At 37.2% G+C, this 19,794-nt stretch overlaps 1 protein-coding gene across 2 annotated transcripts in view; it reads right to left on the bottom strand.

Annotated features, from left to right (window-relative positions):
- Positions 1-19,794, bottom strand: part of SYN3 (synapsin III) — a gene marked incomplete at its 5' end in the record, with an annotated part of 202,481 nt that overhangs the window by 165,691 nt on the left and 16,996 nt on the right. For both annotated transcript variants that reach the window (XM_081331718.1, XM_081331717.1), the window contains 3 exons: positions 4,050-4,139; positions 7,012-7,168; positions 18,987-19,078. In XM_081331718.1, coding sequence (XP_081187844.1) covers positions 4,050-4,139; positions 7,012-7,168; positions 18,987-19,078 — 339 coding nt within the window. The remainder of the gene's footprint in view (positions 1-4,049; positions 4,140-7,011; positions 7,169-18,986; positions 19,079-19,794) is intronic.

The raw sequence follows: 19,794 nt of genomic DNA, 5'->3' as shown, positions 1-19,794 counted from the left end.
GTGTATACAAATACCAAATCCCAATAAATCAACCAACCTAACCTGTTCCCAGCTTTCACATTTACACATCATTCGCACTACTTGTGTGAAATAGTATATGCACAATCCATATTACCTACCTACAAAATGAAATACTGTGGACAACTTTAAAAAACATTAGTAATGTCTGGTAGGTATACTGTTGCAAGCAGTCTTCTATCTGGCAATGTGGATAAATATAGCTATCCTCTCCACACTTGGTTTCTTATCAACCCAACTGTTAGTAGCAAGGTTGTGATTCATATCTGTTGCTCCATAGACTGAGGTATGCTACATAAAGCAGCCCAATCATTGTGTTCAGAACATTTAAACTGATGTCACTCAAAACCAGGTATTTTGTTCTGATTACAAAAAAACTAGTACAGGCATTTATTCAGCACAAAGCTTTCAAAATAATGTTTCAAGGATGGAACATTTCAGACTGAAAAACTTTGCATATTCCTGGCCAAAACAATATAAGATGGATCAAACTTAAATTTTATTTCATCAATCTTGTGGATTCCAATATGAAGTTTCTACAGAAGAAAAAAAATAACGTGTAATATATGGCCCTTGCAATTCCCCAAATCACCTTTAGCCATGATGTGAATTCATCAACGTTTAAATATTAGTTTTCCTATATCCTAATTATATGATATATTTTTTACCATTAGCTCATTAGTCCATCTAAGCAGTATTATGTCTACAATACGATAGACAAGAGTCTTTTCTAGTTTAAAAAGTCGCAACCTGGGTGTCCTCCTAGACTCGCAGCTCTCCCTAGAAGATCACATAGGAGCTGTGACCAAGGGGGCCTTCTCCCGGGTTCGACTAGTTCGCCAACTACGGCCTTATCTGGACCTGGATTCCTTACGTACAGTCACCCATGCCCTTGTGACCTCTCGCCTAGACTACTGTAACGCTCTCTACATGGGGCTGCCCTTGAGATCCACTCGGAAGCTTCAACTGGTGCAAAGTGCAGCGGCACGGACACTCTTGGGAGCCTCCCGATACTCCCATATCACACCTCTCCTCCGTACGCTGCAGTGGCTTCCGGTTGCCTTCCGTGTGAAGTTCAAGGTGCTAACAATGACATACAAAGCCCTACATGGCATGGGTCCGGACTACCTACGGGAGCACCTTCTGCCAATGTCAGCACCCCACCGTCCTGTGCGCTCCCACAGAGAGGGCCTCCTCAGAGTGCCACCGCTCAAGGAATGTCGGCTGGTGGCCCCCAGGGGGAGGGCATTCTCAGTGGGTGCGCCAGCCCTCTGGAACAGCTTACCAACCGAAATCCGGATGGCCCCCGACCTCCGCACCTTCCGACGCGACTTAAAAACTTTCCTGTTCCAGCAGTCCGGCCTGGCATGATAGCTTTAATTGGGGTCCCAGTTTGTGTTTACTATTGTTTTTTATTGTTCAATCTGTATACCTTCCTTCCTCTGTACACCGCCCCGAGTCCCTCGGGAGAAGGGCGGTTTATAAAAACAAATAAATAAATAAATAAATAAATAAATAAATAAATAAACTTCCTATCTAGGAAAAGAAATTGGAAAAATTTCTAGTAAAATTATATTGCAAGGGTATTCGCCTTATTCAGAGTTCCTGAATAATTATAGATTTTTAAAACAAGCAAAGTTTTTGAAAGTTACTTTAGTATAGTATATAACAGAGTGAAATTCTCCTCTGACAATAATTTACAAAGACATATGGATCCTAAATTAAAACATTTCGCTAATGTAGTGCTGACAGAATCAGTGTAAATTTTCTGGATTTGTATTCCTGGAATTTACAAGGGCAAATTATGAATGGACTCAAGCTATAAAGGAAGGAAGTCCTGGAACAATGTAGAAAGCACAAATAATTCAAAGGAAGGAACGTTTTTATATATCAGGTGTTTTTTTAAAAAAAATATATTTTTGTTTCATTGCATATTATTTTCCTTAGTGAGATGTAAATAGAAAACAACATATTTTGCTTCTTGAATAAGGGCATACATTTCATTGCCCAGAGATGCCCCACTCCAAAATATTCATATTCTAGTAAATATATATAGGTGGGGTTTGGGAACCCTTTGGTGTCTTAAAAAATTTGAATTCATGTTTTAAGGATAGTCAATAGATTGTTGTTGAAAATTTAAAACATTGTTTAATATTTTTGATATAGTATTTTAATCTTAATTGTAGTGATGTTAAAAAATACTCTTTCATATCTAGGGAACATGACAATTTAAGAGAACAATTTAAGGTGTCCACAGGGAATTCCAAAACAAGCATTGATCTGCTGCTGTGCAAGCTTCCCTTGTAGAAAAGGGGCAGAGCCTGCTCTGTTTGGTTACAATTTTTCTTTTGTCATTTTAATGAAATTGGATTCTGGGGAGGGTAACAAAAATTCCCAACACTCAGTCCTTCCATTCCTGCACCATGTAGCATTACTAATATTATTACCCATGCCTATTACTTATTTTGAACAATAGGTAAAAGGTAAAGTTTCCCCCGCACATGCGTGCTAGTCGTTTCCGACTCTAGGGGCCGGTGCTCATCTCCGTTTCAAAGCCGAAGAGCCAGCGCTTGTCCGAGGACGACTCCGTGGTCATGTGGCCGGCATGACTAGACGCCAAAGGCGCACGGAACGCTGTTACCTTCCCAGCGGAGTGGTCCCTATTTTTCTACTTGCATTTTTACGTGCTTTCGAACTGCTAGGTTGGCAGAAGCTGGGACGAGTAACAGGCGCTCACTCTGTTACACGGCACTCGGGATTCGACCCGCCAAACTGCCGACCTTCTGATCAACAAGCTCAGCGTCCTAACCCACTGAGCCACCCATTTTGAACAATATGGTGGTGCAAACTGATAATAGCTATTATTATCAACACAAAAGAGATGAGATGAAATGCTGCTTCTCATAATTACTGATTATTATGCCTAACTGTATAGAATGAGCCAAAACAACAATTTTGATACATTCTCAATCTTTTTTTTTAATAACATACTAGATAAATGACCTATTAGATCATTGTTTCAAAGAAATTTCTTTACCTACACTGACTGACCATAGGAGGAAAAAATATGGTAGAAACAGGAGCAACTTTCAGCTTTCTGGGAACAACTTTGGACCTTCCACTGCTTCCCCATTGTCTTTGCAGGAAAAGTCACAAATGGCTATGATGTGGTTCATTGTGATATAATTGTGAACACCCAGATAGCAATCATGTGACCATAGTGATGTGGCAATGGCTGCAAATTCATGAACAAGTTGCAGGTGCCCCTCCTTCAAGGTTTGTTGTAATTTTGAATGATGTTTGAACAAGTAGTTAAAAGTTCAGTGTTACTTTTTGTATAATGAGAAACGAAAGCTGGACTTTGCAAATGAGTGACAATTTGCTTCAATGAGTAATATGGATATTGCAGTAGTTTTAAAACCTTAAATATATTATAAAGTTATCCTGTACTTTAGTTCCTTACTTCCTAGCTCCTCCATGTCTCTTTCTTTTTCTCTGTATACATACCTACACACACACACAAACAGAACATATTTCTCAGACTGAATGCTGAATTTGCTCAGATAAGAATATATAATCCTACCCACCAAACAACATCTGTATTTAATGTGTTCCATATAGCATGCTGATAACATTTAGGGGATATGGTGAAGCATTGGACATCCATAACTTCAACATGGCAGTCAAGCTTCTGTGAAACCTAATAATCCTCTGTCTTTGCATTACACTTGCATTTTTCTCTGTGGCCAGCAATAATATTTCCTTCTAATACTGAGAAATGTGTTGTTTTATATTATAATAAGTTGTTGATTATGAATGTTCACTGGCAACCATAATGAAACTAAATATTGGGGAAGATTAGGGCTATCAAAAACCAGGCCTGAAAGCATAAAAGTTATTGATGAGAAAGAACTGGAATGAACATTCCAGTAAAGGGGCATGACTCTGCCTCTGTAGGATACTGATTTATGTAATCTCTGTTCCTTTCGCAAAACATTGTACCATTGAAGCAAAGAAACTAAGTTACTTACCATCTGCTTATGGCTTGGGAAGAATGTTTGTTCTACAAGAGGGAATTTCTCCGGACCCAATGAGCTGACAATCTTAATTAGCTGAGAGAACTAGGAAAGAAGAGAGAGAAGAATGGAGGGAGGGGGGGAGGAAGGAGGGACAGTGGAAGGAAGGAAGGAAGGAAGGAAGGAAGGAAGGAAGGAAGGAAGGAAGGAAGGAAGGAAGGAAGGAAGGAAGGAAGGAAGAAGAGGAATCACTTGGGAGCAATTTTACAAAGTAGACAAATGTCAAATACAAATAGACATGAAGAGTTTTGTCTGCTCCCTCATGTTTCATCCTAAATATTAATGTATTATTGCTGTCAATCATACCACCTGTAACTATACATTACTAATAATGAATGCTGAAAATCCTTTTGGTTACATGCATGCACGTACATAACACAATCTTAAAATTATGTCAGGTTTTAAGTTTAAACAAGCAAACATCCAACATCCATCTTATGTTTATGCTAATGATATGATTGCTCTCTCTCCAATCCCAGTCTGAAATCTCTACTGGCTGTTTGCCACTATAGCTGCCTTTGAGTTGTCCATCCTAAGGGTGCTGGCATACTACATACAGTGTATAGGCTTTTACATCAGATCGGCTTCTGGTTGCAAGTACAGAATGAGAAGAAAATTATATTTTAGATTATATTTTGCATGGAGCTTTACCTTTGCTGGAAAACTGAAGTGCTCATCCTATATGTACCTAAAGAGACGCAGAAATGATATAGCAAGATCTTTTGAAATTATATAGTGATCTTTTATGAATGGCACGTGTCATTATAGAGACATTTTTGTGTGTGTGTATGTGCCTTCAAATTAGTGTTTACTTCTGGAGACTGCCTGAACAAGTCACTGCAGTTTTCTTGGCAAGGTTTCAGAAGTGCTTTGCCACTGCTTCCTTTTTTAGAACTGAGAGTGAGTGACTGGCCCTTCTCACGACAAGTCAAATATCTGATTACAAAACAAAACCAAAAACCCTGTTTTATCTATTTTAATGAAACAACATATAAGTCAAAGCAAGGCTCCCCAACTAAAGTCCATATTCACATAGATTAGCAAATATGCAGTTACATAGCTTGTTTTTGCTTAATAAAAGGGAAATAAATAGTTAAAATAGTTCAGATTTCTGCATGACTGCTCATTTATAGGAAGGCATAATTATAAATGATAGTCTCTTCCATATGTTCTGTCTATGTCAATCCTATCTACATTAACAATATGCCACAGGAGGGTGGCAAATCGATATGAAATATATTTCATATATAAGCTCTCATTATTGTTTTATTAAGGTGCAAGAAAGAATTCATTATTTTATAGATAATATTTTTACCCTTATTAGAATCAGATAAAGGAAAATAAATGGAATTTATTGCATATAGTGGGAATTGCAACCTACTACAGTATAGAAAGGGTTTTAGACTGTTTGGTTAGTTTTTTTCATGTCAACATCAAGTCTATATAATTATGAGAAATGATACAATATCTGGAAGTTTGGGGATTAATGTATGGATACAGGCCTTGAAATGTTCTTAAAATGCATGTAAATAAAAAATTAACACAGGAAGATTTTAGTGATCACTGCTATATTCCTGACATAGAAAGACTGGCACTAATCACAAATCTTTCTTCAACCTTCTGGGCTCTGAGTCCCATGTTCAGAATGTTTGCATATCTACTTAGTTTAGTTTTAGTTTAGTTTAGTTTTATTTAATTTGTATACCGCCCTTCTCCTTGGTAGGGACTCAGGGCGGTTCACAGGGCATATATAAAAAAGACAATACAAAAATTAAAAAAAGATTAAACCCATGCCCAGTTAAAAACAGTAATACAAATCTAAAACGACAAATTAAAACCCATAATCCCCCGTCAGGCCAGACCAGCCATTTCAAATAGGTGGGTCTTCAGGCCACGACGGAAAGTTCGGAGGTCTGATGCCGTCCGGAGCTCCACCGGCAGTTGGTTCCATAATACCGGAGCGCCCACAGAGAAGGCCCTCCCCCTGGGGGCCACCAGTCGGCATTCCTTGACTGGCGGCACCCTGAGGAGGCCCTCTCTGTGGGAACGCACAGGGCGGAGGGGAGTTGATGCCGGCAGCAGGTGGTCCCTGACTTAGACTTAGAGAGACCCATCAGAACAGAGTGAAAAGCAGGAGGAATAAATACAGATCCTACCTCTTAAAAAATATACTCTTCACACATGCAAAAGCCCTTTCTGTGCACATATAAATTATTTTTAATGAGAATGGCTATAATAGTGGAATCTTGGAAGTGTGACTGCATTGTACTTTCCCCCCCTTCTTATACTCCTGTGAATTAGGGAAACATCTGCCTGGGCCTCTTCTGCATATTTTCTGTCCTTGTGGACTTACGATATATTTTGCCCCGTGTTGCTTTAGTAACAGAGTTTGCATATCAGATCATCTTCTTTTTTCTCCACAGGTTTTATGCAATGCCACTCTACAAATTTTTATTTTTATTTTAGCTACTGTCCTTTTTTGACAAGGTATTTGAACATTATATGTTTCAAATAAAATGAATTCATGCAGAAATAATTTATTGTGTAGAAGTGTGATTTTCTATAGTTTTTATACTATTATGATGAGAGTTCTTTAGTGACTAGTGAAGAAAGCAACCTGAGAAACAGAGCTTTCAAAAGAAGCAAAACATTATTCCCTTTCAGGATAGGCAATGTTATACAAGATACAGAAAGGGTTTTTCTAGAACTGATGAAATGAGACATTTAATGCTGAGATGGATTAAACAGCTGAGAAATGGTTTTGTTTATGGAAGTAAAACAGTTGTATTATTTGCTGAAATCTTCAGTAGTGGGAAACGTAAAGAATTTGATTCTTTTTAAAAAAATATTTTGTGCTAAAAATTGACTTTCAAATTCCCTTTTTCCCCATGTGAAGATATTTAAAAATATCACCTACCACCCAGGGTTTGCTGCAGAAATTGTAGATAGAGAAAAGTGAATTGACACTATGAACCCCACCATATTGGAGACCAATGATAAGGCTGCGAAAATCTTCTCCTAGGGCCATGCTGTAAGCATGCTGACGGATGAGAACAAAATCAGGCTTGAAGGATCTAGGAGAAATAACCAAATAATACATTTAATAGTCAATTGAATCCTCCTATTCCAATCTGTTTTTTTTCCTTTTCTGATACTTCCTCTTCTGCTTTCCTAAACTTGGTGACAATTTCTCAAATTTCAAACTAAGTACTTACTACAGCTCATTAAAAACATCATTTAAACGTTCATTGCCTACAGTAATAGAGTTAACAAAGCCAACCAGAAGTTGTTCTCTAAGAATTTTGGATAAGATTCCATGATACTTTTTTCAATGTTCCATACAGATGACAAAAAATAATTTCTGAATCTTTGGAGGTAGAAATTATTAACATGTATAAAATTATAACAACATTTCTGAATGCAGTGCACACATTTTCTTAGAAGGTTTTTCCCCCCTGCAGAATACAGCATTAAATAATCACATAAAAATGTTTGTTATAGTCTCAGGAGCTCAAAATTGACTTTTGAGTCTGCTACCTTTATATCCAAGTAGGTGAGACATCACTAGAAATGTTTTAAGTTGATTTTTCTCATTTTCTCATTTCCTTTTCTTGCAAATGTATACATTTTGAATGTATTTTTTTTCTGAACATGTCTACAGTTTCAGCTATTTCTTGTGCAGAGATTACTTTCAGCAAGGAAAGGATTACATTTAATTTGTTTGGGTTTATATTAATATTAAGTTTAATTTGGGTTTAAATTAATATTAATATTGTATTAAGACTATTGATTTAAATTTTAGGCACAAATTTTCATGGCAAGAAACCCATGGAATCATAAATAGTGCTGCTTGTCTCTTTTTATTTTTTTATTTTTATTAATTTTATTATTTAAAAACATTGGACACAGTACCAGCGAGCTGACAAACCTTTTTGTCTACAATGTTTAAATATATATATATACATGTATATATGTACATCAAAAATACACTTAAATACACTTATATTACAAATCGATAAAATACCACAGTATTTAAAACAGTGAGCTAGTCTGTAGAACCTAATAGAGACCTTTCTTTTTATCCATCCAAAGATACAATTTGTTCCAAATTCTATAATAGTCTGATTGATCTTTATTCTTTAATTCCAAAGTTAATTTGTCCATTTCAGCGCAATCCCAAATTTTCCTAATAACCTCTTTTTGTCCTGGGATCTCATTCTTTTTCCATTTTTGCGCAAATGATAATCTAGCTGCTGTGATAATATGGATCGTTAAGTATAGCACATCTTTAGGATATTTCTCTTTCGTGATTCCCAACAAGAAAAGTTCTGGACTAAACTCCAGATCTTGATTCAATATTTCTTTCAGCCAAATCCAAATCATTCTCCAAAATTTTTGTATTTTACTGCAAGACCACCACGTGTGGAAGTATGTTCCTATCTCTTCAGAACACTTCCAACATTTGGGAGATGCTGTTGTGTACATTTTTGCTAAGCGAGCTGGGGGAAGATGCCATCGGTAAAACATTTTAAATAAATTTTCTTTATACGATGAGGCCAGTGTTATCCTTTTATTTCTATCCCAAATTGTTTGCCAAGTATCTAGGTCGATGTTATGTCCTAAATTGTTAGCCCAGGTCAACATGGGGTCTTTCACTTGCTCTTCAAACAGCTTATATCCCAAAAGTAATTTATAAAAATTCCTTATTTGTTTAGAGTCCGGTCCCAATAATATTTTGTCCAATGCTGTTTCAGAGGTATATATCCCCCATTCATTTTTATCCTTCCTAAATCTCGATTGGATTTGTAAGTAGGCCCACCAATCGAGTTTTATACCTTGTAATTCTAGTTCATTCCTAAGTTTCAATTCCCCCTCCTCATTCAGAATATCCTTGTATGAGATTATGTTACCCAAATCAAACAGATTTGGGTAAACTATCGCTTCAAGGGTGGATAGCCAGACCGGAATTTTGGTGTAATTGTGAGATCTAATTTTTTTCCAAGTATTAAGTAGCGCTTGCCTGATCCGATGTCTTTGAAAATGCGAGAAAAGACCTTGTTTCTCCGTCCATAGGAAAGCATGCCAGCCATATTGCAGATCGTGACCCTCTAAAGTTAATAGTCTTCTATTTCTCAAGATTACCCATTCTCTAATCCAGCTCAGGGCCGCGGCATGGTAATATAATTCCCAGTCTGGCAATCCAAAACCCCCATTTTCCTTCGTGTCCTGTAAATATTTCAATTTAATTCTTGGTTTTTTCCCCTGCCAAATAAAACTTAGTGATAATTTATCCAAATTTCGAAAAAATTTAGAGTCGAGTTGAATTGGGATATTCTGAAACAGAAACAGGATTTTAGGCAGAATATTCATCTTAATGACAGCGATTCTTCCCAATAATGAGAGTTTTAGGTTTCCCCATCTTTCCAGATCACCTTTTATTTGGTTCACTACATTATCATAATTATCCTTTTTGAGTGAAGTGCATCTAGCCGTAATGTTAATCCCTAGATATTTTATTTTCTTGACTATTTCTATATCCATGATTCCGGCCAGATTACCTTTTTGTTTATTGGTCATATTTTTAACAATCATCTTGGTCTTATTTCTATTTATTCGCAGTCCGGCAACCTCACCATATTTAGATAATTCTTCCAATAGCTTTGGTCCCGTCTGACATGGATCCTCCATAATAAAAACCAGATCGTCCGCGAAAGCTTGCAATTTAAAGGTTTCCTTTTTAATGGTTAATCCTTTTATCTTTGGGTCATTTCTTATAGTTCTCGTTAATACTTCAAGAGTCAATATAAAGAGCAATGGTGATAGGGGGCAGCCTTGCCGTGTTCCCTTTTGAATTTGAAACTTGCTAGATGCTTCCCCATTAATAATTATTTTTGCTTCCTGATTGTCATAAATTGCCCTAATTATATTTATAAATTTTTCACCCATATTCATAAAGCTAAGCTGTTGGCACAAAAAAGGCCATTTAACGTTGTCAAATGCCTTTTGGGCGTCTAAGAAAAGTAATGCCATCTGTTGTTCGCTATGTAATTCATAGTACTCCAATATATCTAATATTATTCTAATGTTGTGCTTAGTGTGTCTCTTAGTGAGAAAACCATTCTGATCTGCGTGTATGAAATCATTCAGAAATCGTTTCAATCGTTCCGCTATAATTGATGTAAATAACTTGTAGTCCGAGTTAAGAAGTGATATGGGTCTGTAATTTTGGATTAATGTATGGTCCGTGTTATCTTTCGGGATAAGGGTTATGTTTGCCTCTAGCCAAGATTTAGGCGTCCTTGCGCCTTCTAATACTGCGTTAAATACCTCCACTAGGGGTTGAGCTAGGATATTTTGTAATTCTTTATAAATTTCTGATGGAAGACCGTCGGGTCCCGATGCTTTATTATTCTTTTGTGCATTAATAGCTTTTATCACCTCAGATAGTCGAATTTCCTCATTTAACATATTTCTGGTATCTTCTGTGACCTTGGGTAGTTTGGCTCTTTGAAAATATTCCTCCATTTTCTCCACACTTGCCTGACTATCTTCTTTGTATAAACGTTCATAAAATTCCTGGGCTATAGTTTTTTTTTTTTTCCTCCTGGTGGAATATTCTCCCTTCCTCATCTCGTAATTCGTGAATCCAGTTTTTCCCCTTTTGTTTTCCCAATTTATATGCTAGCCATAATCACATAAAAATGTTTGTTATAGTCTCAGGAGCTCAAAATTGACTTTTGAGTCTGCTACCTTTATATCCAAGTAGGTGAGACATCACTAGAAATGTTTTAAGTTGATTTTTCTCATTTTCTCATTTCCTTTTCTTGCAAATGTATACATTTTGAATGTATTTTTTTTCTGAACATGTCTACAGTTTCAGCTATTTCTTGTGCAGAGATTACTTTCAGCAAGGAAAGGATTACATTTAATTTGTTTGGGTTTATATTAATATTAAGTTTAATTTGGGTTTAAATTAATATTAATATTGTATTAAGACTATTGATTTAAATTTTAGGCACAAATTTTCATGGCAAGAAACCCATGGAATCATAAATAGTGCTGCTTGTCTCTTTATTAGTCAACTCAATGTAATAGAGAAAAATGTAGTTATACATAGTAGTCTATTTTGCACTGTACTCCATGCAAATATCTAAAATTAGTGCTACTTTATGTGCCACTTTGATATTCTAAAGGAAAGGCAGCAGTTAACTTAGGTAACCAAGTAACTAACAAGCCACTATAAACTTAGTAATTTTATAAAAGCAAGACTTGCCACATATCCTATCTGGCCTATGTGGTGCTTTTATAAGTCTGGTTCATCTCCCCTGGTCTAGACAGAGCATAGAAATAACATACAGGAATTTCATTTGGCTTATTGCTCTTTGGAAATTGGTCCAAATTTGCCAAATTCTCCATAATAAGGGAAGTAAAATGAGAATAAAATAAATAAGGAGGAAAACCATTTTACACATGCAAAACAGGTTTCTGCTCTCAAGGAATCCTCGTTTGCCTCTTACTGTTAAAGGCAGTTTGTAAATTTTAAATTTACAAATTTAGCTGAGAGTTTTGCCTGACAGGAAGTGCTGTATTAGAATTAGATTATTTTCTTAAATAGCAATTATTAGACTATTTTTCCAAGAAGAATAAACAATTAGGCACAAAATAGTGACAAGTACAAGTTGCTGTGGTATTCTTGCCCTTCTCAAACATACTTGAAGCAGGGGAAAAACTGGTGACCCCACTACCTGAGGAGATCGTACAGCTTCTCTGTTTTTCTTCACAACATGAGATTTATAAAGCCATCTTAGAAAAGGCTTAATGCAAAAAAATGAAAACATTGAACAAAATATTTAAGCAAAATATTTCCCAAGGAAAGGAACAGAAAGATTTTGAAAGACAGGGTTTATTAAGTAGCATTTGATAAAGTAGACCAAAACCTACTCCTTGGGTAAGCTAGAAAAAGGTGGAATAGACATCACCACCAGATGGATCTGTAGCCGGCTGGCAAACCGTACTCAACAAGTAGTCCTCAATGGCACCACATCTACATGGAGAGAAGTGAGCAGTGGGGTACCACAAGGTTCCGTCTTAGGCCCAGTACTCTTCAATATCTTCATAAATGACTTAGATGAGGGAATTGAAGGGAAACTCATCAAATTTGCAGATGGCACTAAACTGGCAGGAGTAGCCAACACCCCAGAAGACAAACTCAGGATCCAAAAAGATCTTGACAAACTTAACCAATGGGCCCTATCCAAAAAAATGAGTTTTAATGTGGAGAAAAACAAAGTCTTACATTTAGGCAGGAAAAACTCAAAGGTACAAATACAGAACAGGCAAGATCTGGCTTAAAGACAGCAACTGTGAGAGGGACCTTGGAGTCCTAGTGGATGATCACTTGACTATGAGCCAGCAGTGTGCAGCAGCAACCAAAAAAGCTAATACAGTCCTGGGTTGTATAAACAGAGGCATAGAATCAAGATCACACAAAGTATTATTACCGCTTTATAAAACCCTAGTAAGACCACACCTGGAATAATGCAGCCAGTTTTGGTCACCATACCACAAAAAAGATGTTGAAAGTTTGGAAAAAAATTCAGAGAAGAGCAACTAAGATGATCAAAGGCCTGGAGACCAAAACAGACACTAGAACAGCTGCAGAAGTTGGGTTTGGCTAGTCTGAAGAAAAGAAGAAATAGAGGAGACATGATAGCAGTGTTCCAGTATTTGAGGGGCTGCCACAAAGAAGAGGAGGTCACGTTATTCTCCAAAGCACCAGAGGGCAGGACAAGAAACAATGTTTGGAAACTGATCAAAGAGAGAAGCAACCTGGAATTAAGGAGAAACTTCCTGACAGTGAGCACAATTAATCAGTGGAACAGCTTGCCTCCAGAAATCGTGGGTGCTCTATCACTGGAGATTTTTAAGAAGAGGCTAGACAGTCACTTGTCTGAGATGGTATAAGCTCTCCTGCTTGAGCAGGGGGTTGGACTAGAAGACCTCCAAGGTCCTATTCTATTCTATTCTATTCTATTCTATTCTATTCTATTCTATTCTATTCTACTCTACTCTACTCTACTCTACTCTACTCTACTCTACTCTACTCTACTCTACTCTACTCTACTCTACTCTACTCTATTCTATTCTATTCTATTCTATTCTATTCTATTCTATTCTATTCTATTCTATTCTATTCTATTCTATTCTATTCTATTCTTTAAAAATTAAGAATCCTTGCCCCAGATTGAACTCCCTAAATGTGTAAAGTATAGCTCTCAAACACCTGAAAGTGTTCCACTGTGGTCTTAGCATTGTTTTTATTTATTTCCAGGGTTATTCAAGTGTTTGTTGTCTTTAGATTTATAAAGTTTGGGATAGGAAAAATGAAACAATACCTATCCCTGCTTTATGTCCTTATTATATAACCAGCCATCCTATGAAGTGCACCACACTCGAAGTCAAGTATTTTAAGTAGCAGGGCCCAAGTTCTGGAGTTTAGCTCATTCTCTATCTTAAGGCAATGAATGAATACTTTGTGGCTAGTGCTTTATTTATATATGTCCTACTGAATTGTGTCATTGCTTTCTCTTTTAATCCTTTCACACCTGATATTTGATGAACATAATAATGCCAAACTGAATGATAACAAAAATCAAGTATAAAATAATTTTATAATTAAGGGATTATAATTAAAATAGTATGGTAGTAGGAAGAGAATGTACAAGTCCCAGATATCTGGGTGTGAGGGGTATGGAAAAATAACAAAATATGCATCACAATGCAAAATCTCTCCTTTATGTATTTTTGAGAGATATTGTGATGCAAGTAAGTTGGATCTTGCTCTGTTATGTAATTTTAGTCATTTTAGTGTCGTGATGGTTAGGAATGGATGACTGTATAAGTACAGGTCCTGTATGAAAACATATTATGTTCATTTCACCAAAGAATAAGTAGCAAGTGAATGAAAAGAGAGAAGATGTAAAAGCTACTTGAAGAGTAAGAAAAGAAATGGGTAGAATTAAGGCTGCTTGATAGAATTAATAAGTAAAAATGGTGGTGGAAAAGAAAGATATGAGGAAAGGATATTGTATAATTTGTATAGAGAGAAAAACATAGTTGAAAGAATATAATCAAGAATAACAAGGAACTTAAATGTAATCCTGTAATAACTAAAAGAGGCATCCAAATGCAGCGCAATTTTGATGATGGAAATTAAACACTGGAAGTGGTTGAAAAGAATTAAAAAAGGAATTTTCACTGAATGAACACAACTAAAAATAAAAGTGATGACATGATTTTGAAAGAAACTAAAGTGATGGAATAATGGAATGGAAATTTTAGAGAATTGTGTTTAAATAATAATGTATTGAAGAGTAGAGTTAAATAAATACTACAGTTCTTAGCATCCAAGAAAAATGGATGAAAAGTAAGTAATTAATGCTGTGAGAATGTTGAAAAATGGTAGGGCTACACATATGGCTGGAGGAATCTTAAAATATAGAGTGACTGTGAAACTTGTTTGACAAGACTAGGAAGACTGTATCTGTCCCTAACAACTGGAAAAATGCTATTTTCTTTTCTTATACATCCCTCTGCGATGTCTCTTGGCCAGGTCGATTTCTGCTTCCTCTGCCAGGACATACCAATCATGCAGTCATTGTGGGTCTCTTTGGGGAAGGCAGGCATCGTAGAGGTCGTAATTCAGGCCATCCTTGAAGTGGCTGAGCAGGATGTCTTCTGGCCAGTTCAGTTTGCTAGCGATGGCTCGGAATTCCTGGGTGTATTCGGCTACTGGGCATCTACCTTGCTTCACTGTTTTAACTCTTTCATGGGCCTTCCTGTATGCCAACGGGTCCTCGAACCACCGTCTAAGGGAGAACATGAATTGGTTGAAATTCTGTAGCTCCGGAGGGTCGGAGTCGTGCAGGTCTACCACCCAGTCAGCTGCAACTCTGTCTAAAGCTGCTTGCATGATTCAGATTCGGGCCCGGTCATCAGGGAAGTATCAGCCATATTCTTCCATGTAGCTGAAGACTTGGGTTAGGAAGAATCCCAGGTGTTGTGACTCCCCCCTGAACTTCACATCCAGTGGCAGGAATTTCTGGTGAATCGGTGCTTTTGTTGTCATCTGTGATGCCTCCCATCCCGATCAGCGGCTGCAGTGCGGCGGGGAGTGCGGGCTGCTGCAGCCACAGCTGCATTTTGTCCCCAGGACCTCGGCTTTGGATTCCCCCTCGGTGTCCCTCTTACTGCAGCCTAAGGTAATGGTGTGGCCGCAAGTTTTGGGCTTTTCATCCTTGAGGAAATTGAGAATTGATTTCATTAGGTCGATTGCTTTCTCCAAAATCCAGCTCGAATGCCCCACGTGATCTCCCTCATCTTCACTAAGATGAAGGGACCTCTCCATCTCTTGCTTCCATCCCGGCTGGTGGCTAGCTCATCTCAGAGTCACCTTTCTCGACTTCTTCTCCCAATCATCCTTCTTCCCGATGCCCATCGACCACTGAGGTTTGTGGCTACACGTCTCCACTACCTCTTCCTCCAAGATGTAGGAAGACTTGGAGTCTGACAGCTGGCAGGGTTCTGACCGGAGGTACAGCTCCCCCTTTGTCGCGGCTTCTTCCTTCCCTGCACCATTGTCCAACATGGTAATTTTTGCAAAGTCCCCTGTAAGGGTCTTCCTTCCGGGTTGACCTGTCTAATGCCAGGGCCTGCTTCAAAACCTGATCCCAAGAAAGCAGAACTCATGGAAGCAAATGCTTCCAAAAGGAACTTTTATTAGGAGAAGCTGATAGCAGGCATAATAGACAGGATCTGAGGTTTTCCCACAGATATCGATAGGTTAAAGTGTCCCCAAGCAAACTCCACCCCATAGTTCGTCTGGTCATTTCAAATCAGCCAATCCCCAGGTGTTAAGTCCATTGTGGGAAAGGGGAGATAACATCAGGCCAGCTCTGGTTGTAACAGTGATGTTTAGGCAGTTCTTCGCACCTTCTCTTGAGAGCGCAGAGATAAGCCAATTGCCGGAGGTTATATTCCTTTCTTCCTCCCCACTTTGATAGCTGACAGTAAGGGAGAAGAAAGTTCAGAAAGAAATAATGCAGGAAAGCAAAGTGTTACATTGTAGCAATAGAGGAAGTCAAGGCAATAAACCCACAATCACTCCCCACCTCCCCTCCAGGAGTATGGCAGAACCCAGGGAGAGAAGAGAATGGGAATTGGGTCAGGGAAGAAATATGAAGGAGAAATAGGAAAGCAAAATAGACATGGATTCTGACATTATGACTTTTATTGCATTGCCACAAACTGTTCTGATTTAGAAACCCTTACGTACTGAAAGTTCTGTACTTTCTACTGATTTGGGGCAACTTTTCATTTGGTTGGAATTATGGATTGGAGGATATTTGTATGAGCAGCAAGATCCAAGGAGATTCATTTGAATATTATGAGAAAGGCATGAGAAATTAGAAAAAAGAGGAGGAGAAATGAGTCTTTCTAAAGGATTCATTAGAAGTATGCTTTCATACTGACACTGCTAAACATCTCACCTATCTACCTTCACCCATGTCTAGTATCTACCACATTATTTCAAGGATAATAACATAAGACAGATGTGTTGAGAGTCCCAAGGGCCAAATCATCACTGTTTTGACCAATTGCTGAGTGTTTGCAGTAATCTCCCAAAGCAGACTTCTTTCACAGAGACAAAGGAAAGGAAGGAACTGATTCCAGAGTTCTAAGGCGAGGTCCCTGAACCCCAGAATGTGAACCTTTGTCCTGGAAGTTACAACCAAAAGAAGGACTTTTTTAATAATCAGGAGGGAGAAATACAGACAGATACTTTGGATTATGTATGGAGAACTATGAATAAGTTAATGCTTCAAATTGGGTTCTGGTTTGAATAGGGAGTCTGTGAAGAGCTCTGGAATGTAATGAGATATGAGAAAACAGGAAGGTCCAGATAATCTGTAAGACTGGATTAACTTCAGGGGATGGAAAAAGTTATTGGGAAAACATAACTAAAGCATGCACTGGAACAGCCATGTTTTTCTCCCTCAGAAAATTCTGGATCCTGAAAATATTCATCAAATTGAAATTAGCAATGCTCACTGTAAAAGAAACACATGGGTCTTAACTCAGCAAATCATTAAGATCATGAAGCAATGAGAGGGAAAACTGTGGCAAACAGGAAGCCTTAGAAACAAATGGGGAAGGCACAATAGAGAATGGAAAGGATGATCAGGCTGAAACATTGTCCTTCTTACTCATAATTCAGACTGGAACAGTGGGAAAACATGCAAGAGGAAACTCCAATAAGGCATTTTGTTATGATGACCATGTCCCATCATAATACTAATACTAATATCTAAGGTCAGGATTTCTTCTTAGTTCTGGGATGGGAGGAAAGTATGACAATAACTAGCTATGTGGATGAGCATTTTGCTTATTTCCTTAATCTGTGTATATTTCTCTTGTTGCAGTTTCTTAGTACCATCTATGTTCTGCAATATACTGTGCTATATGATTATCTAATTGGCTATGGTGATCCATCAGAATTTCTTAATAACCATTTATATGATCTTGAAGTTAAATCCCTAGCATAATGGCATTTATATCACCAAAGTCAGCAGGATTAATGGGCACATAGGCCCACAAAGCTAGTGACTATGAGAACACAAACAAAAATAAAATACAACTAAGAAGAAGAGTGCACAAACAAATGTGCTACAGTTGCTGGAAATCATAGGTGGGAGGTACCATTTATTTATTTCTTCATCAAATTTATATGCTGCCCAACTATTACAGCAAAATGATGCTGGGATGCATACATGAAAATCTATATATGAACATACCATAAATATTGCTTTCAATTCAGTTGTAATGATCACAACATAAATGTACAAAACAACTGTTTCATAGTCTAAGGAAAAGGTGAAGATGTCCTCAAATTTAGCTTGACTCTTGGTGATTACATAGACACAACCATATTGGTTTCTTGGAAACACTAGTGGTTTGGTATTCCAGGATGCTTTTTTAAAGTTCATGCTGTATCTACATCTCTAGTGTTCCTAGTCATTTTCTTTCTAAGCAGTAACCAAATCCAACTCTGCTTGGCTTCCAAATCAGGTAATGTTAGCATAACAGCAATCAGTCTGCAAAGAAAGTTGCTTCCCTACTGTTGAGCAGATCAACCGAGAATGCAAAATTAACATCAACAACCAAGACTTAGAAATTGGTCAGTGTGGGAAAAGAAAGACTTATCTTAATTGTCTCTTCTCCCAACCTCCTTTTAATTGATTAAATACCATCAGGTGAGAATCCACTTTTAGCTACCCCATAAACAGATTTTCTCCAAGATGATATGTCCTGACATTTTAGTTCTATTAGTTACAAATGAAACAAATATATGATGGTATATAAAGGGCGGTATATAAAGGGCGGTATATAAATCTAATAAAATAAATAAAATAAAATAATTATATTTCATAATTATTGCTTGTAAAAGCAAGTTACCAGCCTACCTTTCTAATTACAAAATACATTTACTTATATATTTTTAATCCAAGGATCTACACATATCCTAATCAGCATTTGGGGTTATTTGTCGATATGGCATTTCCTCCTAGAGTAGTTGTGATGCTTCTTTTGTAACAATTTTATTCATTTTCCAAGATCTCAACAAATAAAACTGTTTATGGAAAAAAAATCCTTTTAACAATCAAAATGCACCACAAACTGGACTGATCTTTTTTCTGACAGCTAAAGACTGTAGCAAGTTGTTTGCAACTATCTATTCCTTATTAACAGAACTTGAGAAACACACATTTGGTTAAAAAAAAGCAAGGACAAAGAAGTTAATTGGAAGGAAACAAAAACTCTAATATTTGTCACCTGACCACTTTTGTGCCATTCCTGATGACCTGCATGTCTACCATACAGCCAGCAGTTGAATAGGCAGCCAAGTTGAGTTCTGAAAATTCTGCCTGAAGTGGAAGAATAATAGAACACAGGGTTACTTGATAACATAACATACAGAATAGAGTGACCTATTTGCAAAATTCTCTTTCAAATGGAATGTTTGCCTCAAGGTTTCCACAGCAGCAGCATGTCTAATTAGTGCTGTTTTGCACAGGAAACACTCAAGAAGTGTTTATAGTCTAATAATAAGTGGACTCTGAATTAGGTTTACTGCAATCATCATCATCATCATCATCATAGACCAAATCCAACATGAAAATTATTTAAATAGGACTTGGATGCCTATTTTAAACATCACATCTGGGTTTATTTTTGAAATCTGGCATCACTGACCAGCTATAAACTTAACAAAGTTTTGTGCTTGTGGTATTAGCCAAAATTTTCATTATATTTTGAGAGAATTCCATTTGAAAACACTGAACAATTTTAAAGCGTAGTGAATCTGGGCAGCACATTGTATTATATAATCATTCAAAAACAACCTTTTTTCATGCCTGACTGTAAGACACAACATTGCAAAATGACTACAGGTTAGACTAATTCCAAATAGGCTTCTCCAATTCAGTTATACTTCAGGAACCTTAATCCACATCCAACAAGCCCACCAGATTAGGAAAGATTGTTTTAGAACAAACCTGTCATTTATCATACTAATAATTCAACAAATTCATGTGAGCCTGGGTACTGTGGAATAGACAGGACAAAAGTCGGATTCTTTTTT

The sequence above is a fragment of the Vipera berus genome (genome assembly GCF_964194415.1).
Source record: "Vipera berus genome assembly, chromosome: 6".
Classification (NCBI taxonomy): Eukaryota; Metazoa; Chordata; class Lepidosauria; order Squamata; family Viperidae; genus Vipera; species Vipera berus.
Note: the sequence above shows the minus strand (reverse complement) of the source record. Positions and strands in the feature narration are given on the sequence as shown.